At 41.0% G+C, this 13,016-nt stretch overlaps 1 protein-coding gene across 4 annotated transcripts in view; it reads right to left on the reverse strand.

Annotated features, from left to right (window-relative positions):
* The window catches only part of sfi1 (SFI1 centrin binding protein), a 134,830-nt gene that overhangs the window by 71,863 nt on the left and 49,951 nt on the right, over window positions 1–13,016 (reverse strand). For all 4 annotated transcript variants that reach the window (XM_043716109.1, XM_043716110.1, XM_043716108.1 and 1 more), the window contains 2 exons: window positions 4,587–4,717; window positions 2,297–2,378 (listed from right to left, as the gene is read on the reverse strand). In XM_043716109.1, coding sequence (XP_043572044.1) covers window positions 2,297–2,378; window positions 4,587–4,717 — 213 coding nt within the window. The remainder of the gene's footprint in view (window positions 1–2,296; window positions 2,379–4,586; window positions 4,718–13,016) is intronic.

Here is a 13,016-nt window from a genome sequence, read left to right on the forward strand (position 1 = left end):
ACAAACTTTCCTCATTCCTGAAGAAGGGCTTATGCCCAAAACGTCGATTCTCCTGTTCCCTGGATGCTGCCTGACCTGCTGCGCAAAATCCATGTACACCACACCCATTGCTCTACCTTTATCAATGTGCTTTGTCACACCCTCAAAGAATTCAATAAGACTTGTGAGGCATGACCTGCCCCTCTCAAAGCCATGTTGACTATCTCTAATCAAACTATGGTTTTCTAAACAATATAGGGCCTGTCTCTCAGAATCCCCTCAATAACTTGCCCAACACCAATGTAAGACTGACTGGTCGGTAATTCCCAGGGTTATCTCTACTCTCTTTCTTGAACAAGAGAATAACATTTGCCACCCTCCAATCATCTGGTACTACTCCAGCGGACAGTGAGGACTTAAACATCATCACTACAGACGCAGCAATCTCTTCCCTCGCTTTCCGACGTAACCTTGGGTATATCCCGTCTGGGAGAAAATGAGGACTGCAGATGCTGGAGATCAGAGCTGAAAATGTGTTGCTGGAAAAGCGCAGCAGGTCAGGGAGCATCCAAGGAGCAGGAGATTTCTCCTGTTCCTTGGATGCTGCCTGACCTGCTGCGCTTTTCCAGCTATATCCCGTCTGGCCCAGGCGACTTATCTATCCTCATGTTTTTCAAAATTTCCAGGATATCCTCCTCCTTAACATTAGCCTGTTTCAGTATATCAGCCTGTTTCATGCCACCTCACAAATGACAAGATCCCTCTCACCAGGGAATACTGAAGCATACTGGACCACCCCACCTCCTACGGCTCCAGGCACAAGTTGGCCTCACTATCCCTGATCGGCCCTACCCTCACTCTGGCCATCCTCTTGTCCCGTACATAAGTGAGGGGCTTCCCTTAATCCTAGCTGCCAAGAGTTTTTCATGCCCCCTTCTAGGTCTTCTAAGTCCATGCTTTAGTTCCTTCCTGGCTACCCTGTAACCTTCTAAAGCCCTGTCTGATCCTTGCTTCCTCAATCTTAAGTAAGCTTCCTTCTTCCTCTTGACTAGATGTTCCACATCCCTCATCACCCAAGGTTCCTTCGCCCGACCATCTCTTCCTTACCTCAGTGGGACAAACCTATCCAGCACTCACACCAAGTGTTCCCTAAACAATCTCCACATTTCTGTTGTGCATTTCCTTGAGAATATCTGCTCCCAGTTTATGTTCCACAGTTCCTGCCTAATAGTATTGTAATTCTCCCTCCCCTAATGAAATATTTTCCCATAGTTTCTGCTCCTATCCTTCTCCATGAGTATAGTAAATGTCAGGGAGGTGTGATCACGATGACCGAAATGCTCTCCCACTAAGAGATTTGACACCTGACCGAGTTCGTTGCCAAGCACCAAATCCAATATGGCCTCCCCTCTAGTTGGTCTATCTATATATTGAGTCAGGAATCCTACCTGGCCACATCTGACAAAATCTGCTCCATCTAAACTATTTGCACTAAGGGAGTACCCATCAAGAAAGTTGAACTCACCCATGACAACAACCCTGCACATTTCCAAAATCTGCCTCCCAATCTGCTTCTGTGTCTCTGTTACTAGTGGGGGATCTATTGAAAACTCCCAATAAAGTGACTGCTCCTTTCCTGTTTCTGACTTCTATCCATATTGACTCAGTAGACAAACCTTCCTCGATAACCTCCCTTTCTGCAACTGTGATACTATCCCTGATTAGCAATGCCACTCCTCCACCTCTTTTACCTCCATCTCTATTCCTTTTGAAACGCTGAAATCCCAGAACATCCAACAAACATTCCCACCCCTGTGATATATCCAAATTTCCGTAATGGTCACAACATTGTAGCTCCAAGGTACTGATCCATGCTCTAAATTCATCACCCTTATTCATGACACTTCTTGCTTTAAAATAGACACTTTCAACCGATCACACTGACAGCAACTTTGCCCTATCAATTGTCTATCCTTCCTCACAGACTCTCTGCATGCTGTATCTGCCTGTTCACCAGCTACCCCATCCATTGATCCTTAGTTCCGGTTCCCAGCTCCCTGCCAACCGAGGTATAAAGTGATAAGGGCCCAAGGCAGGCATATGGAATTAGATTAGCCATGATCTTATTGAATGGCGGAACAGGGTTGAGAGACTAAATAGCCTGCTTCTTTTCCTATGTTCCAATAATGGCTCCAGTAGAACAGATCAATTATACCCCCAAACTAATTTCACAACAGAACATTTCCACAAACCATATAGCTTATTTTTGCATCTTCTGTTATGACTAACTGTTCAAAGGATGAAAGGTATAAGTTACCAGTCTTTCTGCCGTTCGATTCTCACGCTGACGATCCAACTTTTCCCACCATGTGTGAAAAGCCAATTTCAGCAACATCTCTCTGTGGGGGTGAATAATGACATATTACAGGGTAGCTTTCAGTCACACCATTCAAAGTACTTGTGTTGCTGGATAATTACCCAGCAGTGTCCTTCCCAAGTCATTGTGATGAATTCATTTTACTGAGGTGACTGAGCACTGACGACCCGAACCAAACCAATTGTTTAAACACTGAGATCCTGTCATCCATACAGATCACAGCTCCATTCACCCAACTTGGCTCCATAACTTACAAATCCCGATCTAACAAAAACAAGCTATTTCAGTTTTAAATTTTCAACTGATTCCCTACCTTCTTGAATAGACAACCTCAATTATCTGACTGAAACGAGTAGGGAGTATTTTGTTCTGATAACTGATCATTCAGAAAACTGATCTGATCATGAACAAGCCGTAATTTAAGAGTGCCGGTTATCGAACATGCCTTAGTTATCCGACAATGCACGCCATAATGCCATTTAACGGATAACTGAAGGCTGAGTTGCCTAATGCTGTTTTGACGGGACCTTGAGATCTTGTTTGGATAATCCAAAATTTGCATAACTGATGTTCAGATTACAAGGTTGTACTATATTCACATTTCCCTCTGCCTTTGTGCACACAAGTGCTTCCTGGATTCACCTTTATCTGATTCGAGCTCTAATTTTCAAGTTAAGCCCTTATTCTGGATTCACTCACCATAGTTTGGCTTCCTGCAAGCTCATAGTTCACTTGGTACCAAGCCTTGCAGTAGCTGAACAAACTGCCTACTACGTATAATGCTAACAGCGTCAGCAGGTACTACAAAGAGAGCTTCAGCCTGCTTACATTGTTATTTATTTCCAGCTGGAGCCAGTGAATCACCATCGGGTGCTTTGATGCTCGGAAAGAGATTGTGATCTGAAATTAATGCACCCAATGTTAAGTCCAGAAATCTCTGAAATATGTAATTTAAAGATGAGGTTCAGTTCAAGTTTCCACTGAGGAGCTTTAGAACTATTTAAGAGATAGAAAACAGAAGGGGAGCAAGGTGGAGAATTAAAATGGCATGAGACTGTGAGGGCTGACCAAAAATATTCTCCACAAAGCAAACTCTGGTTTACCCAGTGTAGAGGAAATGGCATTCAAACTAATGAGTACAATATATTAAATTATAAGTACAGGTAAAAGTTAATTGCTTTTCACCCAGAAGGTGTGACATTGACAAAGTAGAAGTGAATAAGGCAGATATTGCATGGGAAGATGCACCAGGAAGGAGAAACTCTTGATGGGGTGATTGAGCAAGGGAAAAGGGTACAGTTTCTTTGGAATCCTGTGACTGGTGGTGGCGTCCATGGCAGAGGATGATTCATTCAATGTAGAATGCAGTGGAAATTCAAGGGATAAAGGAAACCTAATATGGAGGGAGGAGAAGAGGTGAGAGCAGAATTGGGGGAAATGAAAATTATACAATCAAGCTCTCCGTCAACCCCGGTCAGTGGGGCAGACATTCTTCAGCTGAGGAAACTGCAGGGTATATTGAAGCATCAAAATTGCTATTAAAGAAACCTGCAATGGTCCCAGCTGCACTGTTTTTATGGGGTATGCAGAATATTCTTTGTTCCAGTCTTACTCAGATTACTCAACTCTTTTTCCTGGTACACTAATAGCTGTATCATCACCTTTTTCTGCTCTTAATCAGAACTGGAAAACTTTGTCATTTTTGTTCCAACTTCCACCCTTCTGTCAATTCACGCGGTCCTTCTAAGAACAATTCTTTTCCATTCTTCTATTTCTTTGTTTTCATTTCTGAGGATATACAGGAATGGACACAAAATATTGGGCCTGTCAACAATGTCCAGATCCCACGAAAGTATGAAAAAAGAACAACATTCACCAAAAGCCAACTCACACTTTCTTTATCATTCATTTAGGGAATTTGGGGATTGCCGACTGGGTCAACATTTATTGCCCATCCAAATTTCCCTGGAGAAAGTGGTGGCGAACTTCCTCTTGAACTGCTATTGTTTATTGGTGTTGCTCATTCCCACAATCCAATGATGAATAAGTATCAAGGAATGTCAGGTGAAGAGCTCAGAAAGCTGAGTTGTTATCTCTCTGTGGTCAAGCTAGTTGCCAGTTTGCACATATTTAAAAACAGGTATATGGGTGAGAGTGGGGAAATGCATCACAGAATCAGGTGTCTTTAGTAGAGGGATTAAGCAGTGCAAAAATCACTCTAAACACATACCTGTGAAATTCCCACGCGGTCTCTTTCATCTGATTCAGGCGTTTCTTCTCACTGACAAATACTTTCCACCTCTTTAGATACAAAGGTAATAAGTTCCGACAGTAATGAGCATGAGCCTTCTTATCCTGAACCTGAAAAAAGCCCAAACTGCATTACATAGAGAAGGAAGATCCAGTCTCTAAGAGGTTCATTGTTGTTTCAACAAATCAGAAACAAGCAAAAATATTTACAATGATAGATGGGTAAAAATCCTTCAGTCTGTCTATCTGTCCCAATATATAGATTTTCCACCAACGAAAAACACTAAGCTTTGGCTAAAAACCAGGAAAAAAATCCATAATTTTAGGAATAAAAATCTTACGATTTTTTTCTCTCCCACCCATCAAGGCAATCAAACTAGACCTGGACAAAAATACAAATTGCTGGAAAAGCTCAGCAGGTCTGGCAGCATCTGTGGAGAGAAATCAGAGTTAAACACTTCAGGTTGAATGACCATTCCTAAACCTGGAGTTCACTCCAGCCATGATTGCAGCACATATTTTTAAACGACCTAATGTCCACCATCACAAAGAAACAGATCCACCTCATTCTTGAAAGAATTCAGTGAATCAGAGTCCACATATCAGGGATGCTTCAGTATTCTCTCAGAGAGGAACTACATTTCAATATGTGGTGGGTAGTGGCAATGTCACTGGACTCATAATATTACACTAATCTTTTGGGGACATGGGTCTAAATCCCACCATGGCAGATGCTGAAAGCCAAATTCAATGAAATCTGGACATAAAATCTAATCTATTGACAACAGAGTAACTGCTGTTAATGTCAAAAAATCTGGAATTATACCATCCTTAACTGGTCTGGCCCAGATTAGACTCCAAACCCATAGCAATATGGTTGACTCCACACCCTCTGAAATGGCCTTGCAAGCCTCTCAGTCATATCAATTGTGAGAAAGTCTCAAAAAAAGAAACTAAACCAGATAGACCACCTAATATCAATATAGACACCAGAAACAATAATAAGACAATAAGACATAGGAGCAGAAATTAGGATATTCAGTCCATTGAGTCTGCTCTGCCATTCAATCATGGCTCATAGGTTTCTCAACCCCAATCTCCTGCTTTCTTCTTGTAACCCTTGTTTCCCTTGATACTATCTATCTCAGTCTTAAATATACTCAATGACCTGGCCTCCGCAACCTTCTGTGGCAATGAATCCCATAGATTCACCACTCTCTGGCTGAAGAGGCTTCTCCTTATCTCTGTTCTAAAAGATCTTCCCTTTACTCTCAGGCTGTGCCCTCAGGTCCAAGTCTCTCCTACCAATGGAAACATCTTCCCAACATCCACTCTGTCCAGGCCATTCAGTATTTTATATGTTTCAATTAGATCCCCCTCATCCTTCTCAACTCAATCAAGTATAAACCCAGAGTCCTCAAATGGTCGTTCCTAGGACCATTCTCATGAACCTCCTCTGAACATGCTCCAGGGCCAACACACCCTTACTGAGATATGGGGCCTAAAGCTGTGCACAATATTCCAAATGTGGACCAGAGCTTTATAGAGCCTCAGAAGTACATCCCTGCTTTTATATTCAAGTCCTCTCAAAATAAATGCCATCATTGCATTTGCCTTCCTAACTACTGGCTCAACCTGCAAGTTTCCCTTGAGAGAACTTTGGGCTACAACTCCCAAGTCTCTTTGCACTTCAGACTTCTGAATTTTCTCCTCATTTAGAAAATAGTTTAAGTTTCTATTCTTCCTACCAAAGTGCATGACCTCACACTTTCCCACATTGTACTTCATCGGCCATTTCTTTGCCCACTCTCCTTACCTGTCCAAATCCTTCTGCAGCCTCCCCGCATCCTCAATGTTACCTGTCCCTCCACCGATCTTTTGTATCATCTGCAAACTCAGCCAGAGTGGCCTCGGTTCCTTCACCTGGATCGTTAATGTATAAAGTGAAAAATTGTGGCCCCAACACTGAGCCTTGCAAACACCACTTGTCACTGGCTGCCATCCTTAGAAGAACCCTTTTATCCCTACTCTCGGCTTTCTGCCTGACAACCAAGCTTCCATACATGCTAGCAGCTTGCCTTTCACATCATGAGTGCTTATCTTACTCAGCAGCCTCCTGTGTGGCACCTTGTTAAAGGCCTTCTTGAAGTCCAGGTACATAACATCCATTGGCTCTCCTTGGTCTAACCTGCTAATGGTAAACACAGTCATAGTGACCCTGCAAAATCCTTCTTATCAACATCTAGAGGCTGGTCGCAAAATTGGGACAGCTGTCTCACAAACTAGACAAGAACACCCTGACACAGTCACACCCACATCACAGTACAATCCCTGGGCATGTCCTGCCTCAACAGCAGAGATATGCAGTCGGGAATGAGTTGCTTGGGACTCCTCAATATTGACTCCAGACTCTTTGACAGTTGGCATCTGGTCAATCGTGCAGGGAAATCTTCTGCTGACCACCACTTACTACACCATCTCAACTGTTAAATCAATACTCATTTTGTTGAATACCACTTGGACGAAGACTGAAGGTGGCAAGGGCAGAGAATGTTCACTGCAAAGGGGATTTTAATGCCTATCTTTAAGAGTGCTTGAACCAAGGAAATATCTGCTTAGCTCACCAATCTAATTGTTGCAAATGCACCCATCCATTACTGAATTAGTAGGAATCATCGCTGAGTAATTAAAAAGACAGAAGTCCTTTTTTCACATTAAGGATATCTTCCAGCCTACTATGCATTACGACCACCATGCTATAAATGGGACAGACATCAAACACATCCAGCAACTCAAAACTGGGCTCATGAGATGCTGTAAGCCATCAAAAGTAGCAGAATTATATTCAACTACCATCAAGCCAGGTGATCAAGCTTGGATCAAAGAAGAGTACAGGAGGGCACACCAGGAGTAACATCAGGTTCACCTAAAAATGAACTGTGTAGCTGCAAAACAGAACTAATTGAATACCAAACAGTGGAAGCAGCATGCAAAGGACAGAGATCTTCAATCCTAGAACCAACAAATCTGTATAAGCTATACAATCCCATCACATACAGTTGTGAATAATGATGGGAGTTGGGGGATTTCACAAATATCCAATTCTCAAACTCAAAAGGGAAGGTTGAATAATTTACAAAAATCTTCAACCAGAAATGTTGAGAGGATAATCTTGACATCCTCTTGAGGTTCCCAGCATCTCAGTTGCCAATCTTCAACAATTTGATACACCCCATATAATACCAAGAAATGGCCAGATACAATGAATACTGCAGTGGTTATGACAACATTCTGGTAATAACAGTAAACATGCGCTCAAGACCTAGCCATGTCCTTTGCTATGCTGTTTCAGCAGAGCAACAAGACTAGTATTTACCCAACAGTGTTGAGGGCTGAAGGGCCTGCACTGTGCTGTGGTGTATTATGTTCTAATGTGGAAATTTCCTATTTATGTTCTATGCAGGAAAGATTGGACAAATCCAACCCCAGCAATTACATTCCATTAGTCAATTCTCCATAATTCAAGAAGTGGCAAAAAAAGGTCATCAACAGTGCTATCAAGCAACATCCAAAGGAATAATTTGCTCAATTTGGTTTCTGCCAGAGCCACTCAGTTCCTGATGTCATTACAGCATCAAGAAGTCTGAGCAAAGCTGGAGTCAATGTGAACCAGGGGAAAAGCTCTCCGTTGGTTGTAGTCATATCTAGCACAAAAGTAAGACGGTTGGAGGTCAATTATTTTTGCAGGCATTCCTCAGGGTAGTGTCCCACGCCCAATAATTTTCAGTTGTTTTGTTAATTATCTTCACTCAATCATGAAGTCAAAATCAGGATAATCATCCATGATTTCTCAGATACTGAAGCAGTCCGTGTCCATGTGCAGCAAGAGCTGAGCAACCTGGCTGGATAAGAGACAAGTAACAATTTACCCACACAAAAAAACAAGGAAAGACCATCTCCAACAAATGAGAATCTAAACATTGCCTTTTGATGTTCAATGGCATTACCATCACTGAATCCCACAGTCAACATCCTCAGGGTTACTACTGGCCAGAAATTGAAATGGACCAGAGACAACAACAGGTCAGAGGCACAGAGCCATCTTCTCCAGAGCAATGAAGATGGCAATAAATATTGACCTAGCCAGCAAGATCTACAACCCATGAATGAATAGTGTTGCAAAGTTAGGTCGAGTATTTATGGATTGGAAGGCAGGATGTCAGAATTTAACATTTGTAAAATGATAAGAGGGTGGGGGAAGAGTACATGGTCCATTTAAAAGATTTTATGGGTTTTTACCAATGCTTAGAAAATTAAAAATTAGCTTCTGTGGACAGCAGCTTGCCAGTTGGCAGGTGCTCCAATTGAAATACTTGTTTCAAAAGGCTATACTGTTAGCAGGCAAAGCAGTATTTTTATCAAGACAACAAATTTTTAAATTCAGCCAATTAATTTAAAACAGGCACTTGGAGACTAAGGACCAATTAAATTTGAACCTGACGGTTTTGACAACCTAGAACCAATCTTATTGTAAGAAATTAATAGGTCATCAAGGGCATATAAAAGAAGAAGCCATTTAAAAATTGGCAGAAAATTTGCCATCTGGAGAGATTAGCTCTCTCAGCTCTCCGAGTGACCATCGTCTGACTAAAGGCACTTTTAGCTAATACTCCTGACAAAAGAATTTGATAGAGAGAGGTATTTCTGATGCAAGAATTTGAAGGAGTAGGCATTCCTGAAAGAAGATCAATAGAGAGGGTGTGGAGCATTCCGGAAGGCATATCCTGGTGGCAACTGCTGAAGACTAAATTCTATTGTTTTGTTATGTAAGTGGGACGTGTATTTATTGGAACTGTTTACCATTAGAATTTCATTTTATTCGAGAATAGTTAGTAGCTAGAGGAGAATTATTCAGTTTGTTAGTGATTCTGTAAATTTCTTTAATGTTGGAGTTAGATAAATAGATTGTCACTTGTTGATTATAGATTGAGTGAAAGGATTTCATTTCATTTAACCATTCCTTTATAACAGATTAGGGGGTGAGAGATCGGTTATACCACTTTTCACACTTCCTTTAACAGATTATGAAGCAAGGCAAGCCACTCTGGGTGTTTCAGTTTTAGTTATTTGGGGGGGGGGGGGGGGGGAAGGGGGTCAACCTCCACTTCATAACAACAGAAAAATATCTGGCTTTACACAAAATTTAAATTTCTAATCCTCCAACGCCTATTTATCCGGAACTGACTGTCAACTAGAACCCAAGCTATTCCATTTATTATCTTCAAAGCTCGAACCAGATCACCCTTAAATCTAGACTTCGCTCAAATATAGAATCCAAATTCTTTAAGTCTATCCTTCTAGCTGAGGATTCATTCCTGGTTTTGAGAATGTCTTCAACCTATCATAGGTGAAAAGAAATATTAAGCTGTTTTAGCACCCTCAAATTGTCAAAGTCAGACAAACATCGGGAAGTTAGCCTGTTTTGGGAGAGATGGAGAGAATCATATTTGGTCAACGTGAATAAAGTCACCAAAAGGAAAAGCTTGTAACTTCTTCAGTTGAACAAAAATTTTAATGTAAAGATAGGAGTGCCACTTCACTAGTGTTCAGTCTCTGTAAAGGATATTGCAAGGGTTAAAAAAGTTGAGACTTGCTTTTTGCTGTTTATGATAAGACCCTTCAAAATTGTTTTCACAGAGTTTCACAGAGTCCCTACAATGTGGAAACAGGCCCTTCCCAACAGGTCCATACCGATTCTCTGAAGAATAACCCACCCAGACCCATTCCCCTACCCAATGCACGAATGCACCTAACCTCCCTGAACACTATGGCCAATTTAGCATGGCCAATTCACCAAACTTGCACATCTTTGGATTGTGGGAGGAAACTGGAGCACCCAGAGGAAACCCACACAGACATGATAAGGATGTGCAAACTCCACACAGACAGTTACCCAAGACTGGAATTGAACCTGTGTCCCTTGTGCTGTGAGGCAGCAGTGCTAACCACTGAGCTACTGTGCCACCTGCATATTTGTCATCTATATATTTGTGTATGGCTTTTTTTCTTTTGTGTAAAAATTTCTTTTTTTTGTGAAGGAGGCATTGACAGCCTCATGTGAACATGTTCACTGAATGACCACCACAGTAACCAAATTGTAAAACATAAAACTTATGGTCTCTCAAGCCAGATTTAACTTTGGGTTCTGATTTATCTCTTATTATTATCAACTGGGATGGTACCAAAACTAACAACAAATTCTGCCATGTGCTGTTAAACGTGTATGTAAACAAGCTGATGGCATAATTCCCTGTTCCTGCACTGTCGGCAATCCTGCAGATGGCAATTGTTTTAGAAATCACTAACCTATTAAGATTTTCCGCACTTACGATGTAAGATCAGAATTAAAACACCCATGAAAAAGTCATTCATTGATAATGAAATGTAACTGGGTTTATAAATAAGTGAACAATTTTTCTAGCCTTGAAAACCTAGCTTTATATTTGTGTAATGCAAATTATTTTTATGATTTAATAAACTCTAATGTATACATCCTAGCCTTCCTTTTAGCCTCTGAAATTTATGTTAAAAATTAGGTAAGTTGTTAGATAATCATTTACTCCCTGGTTAGCTGCAAAAATGCTTGAATTTGATTGGTTGTGTACCCTGTTCAATGATATCATGGATGGCTGGAGATTTTTTTGCAGTGGATATCAGATTGAAAGTTTATATTCAGGAAGTGTGAAATTCATACCAGAAAGATTGCTACATAGCGTTCTTCAAAATCAGTGACAGTAGCACTCTTGACTGCAAATTCAGAGCTATTACCATCACTATCAGTATTTTCCATCAGTAATCAGCTGGTTTAAGTAAATTCAGCAGCAAATATAATGAATATAGTTAAAATGGTGTAGTCTTTGGTGAAAGATAAATACCATGAAAATACAGGCTCTCAAGTTAATAAAACCGACATCCCTGGCTGCAATGTCTTTCCACTCTGTGAATATAGATGAGAAGCAGTCTTTTAAGACCTCATCCATGTCTACTGGCTCCACACACCGGTTGCCCCTTGCTCTCTTTTATGAATTTATAGACGTGTACTGCCCCTTTAAGGGAGTTGAAATTTCTGGCTGGCACAGAGTGTGCTGAAAGATTTAAAAGTGTAAGATTTAGTTGACACAAATAGCTGGAGCTGTGTTGCCATGGGCACAATTTAAAATTTGTTTTGTACCAAGATACGAAAATCTAATTGAATTTAAATTTACTGTTTGGGATGACATCAACCCAATGAAATGATCCATGTTTTGGGGTATAAAATTGGACATTTTGAACAGTTAGAAGGAGAATAGTAAAGAGCTGCCAAGCACCAATATAACAGCCAATAGAATAGCTCTCTGAAAGGTACCTGTCCATAAGAAATTTGTGCAGCAGAACCCCGAAGCCAACCTAGAGAAATCTATCGAGAAAGTTTGACATCCGAATACGACAACTGAGTTTGAAAGTGATTTGCCAGAAATTTCAGAGGGAATTTATCAGACCAGTATTGTGGTGTGGGAGGTAAAAATAGGTTTAAGAGAAATGAGTTGTAAATAGTTGTTGTTTAATGTTCTCTTTTGGACTTAAAGAATAAAATAGTTAATTTTTTTCTTTAAATAGTAAGATCTGGGATAGTTCTTTGCCTCTCGAAATTTAACAGATTACAGCATGAGACAAGCTTTACTGAATATCTGGTTTAAATTAGGAGGGTTTACCCCATGTCGTAACAGTAATAGGTCCCACACTTTCCCTAGTAATCCTCTTACTCTTGAAACTTTATTGCTGGAACAGCACAGCAGGTCAGGCAGCATCCAGGGAACAGGAGATTCGACGTTTCGGGCACAGGCCCTTCTTCAGGAATTCTCCTGTTCCCTGGATGCTGCCTGACCTGCTGTGCTGTTCCAGCAATAAAGTTTCAACTTTGATCTCCAGCATCTGCAGACCTCACTTTATCCTCTTACTCTTAACATACTTATAATATATGATATTGGATATAGTGTTTAATAAGTAAAAGCTTTGTTTAATCAAACACAAAAAGAGCATTTACTGAAATTTCAAAAATATAATATATTTTTGACCTCATTTAAAATGTTATCTGCTCCATTTCCCAAAGGAAACATTAACCTCAGTGACTTTTTAGATTTGAGCAAAATGAGATACAACGGAACCTCAATTATCCGAACGAGATGGGCGGGCACTATTTCGCTCGGATAATCGATTATTTGGTTAATCAATTAAATGCCTTTCCTCTGGGGCTCGGAGTTTTTGAAGTCTGCTCCTCATTCAGGAGACTGTAGCAGCACACAGCGTGCGAGGCCCTGCCCCCAAACCCCGTCCAACACCACCCCCTGCCCCACCGCCCCCAAACCCGTCC

Source organism: Chiloscyllium plagiosum, chromosome 25 (assembly GCF_004010195.1).
Source record: "Chiloscyllium plagiosum isolate BGI_BamShark_2017 chromosome 25, ASM401019v2, whole genome shotgun sequence".
Classification (NCBI taxonomy): domain Eukaryota; kingdom Metazoa; phylum Chordata; class Chondrichthyes; order Orectolobiformes; family Hemiscylliidae; genus Chiloscyllium; species Chiloscyllium plagiosum.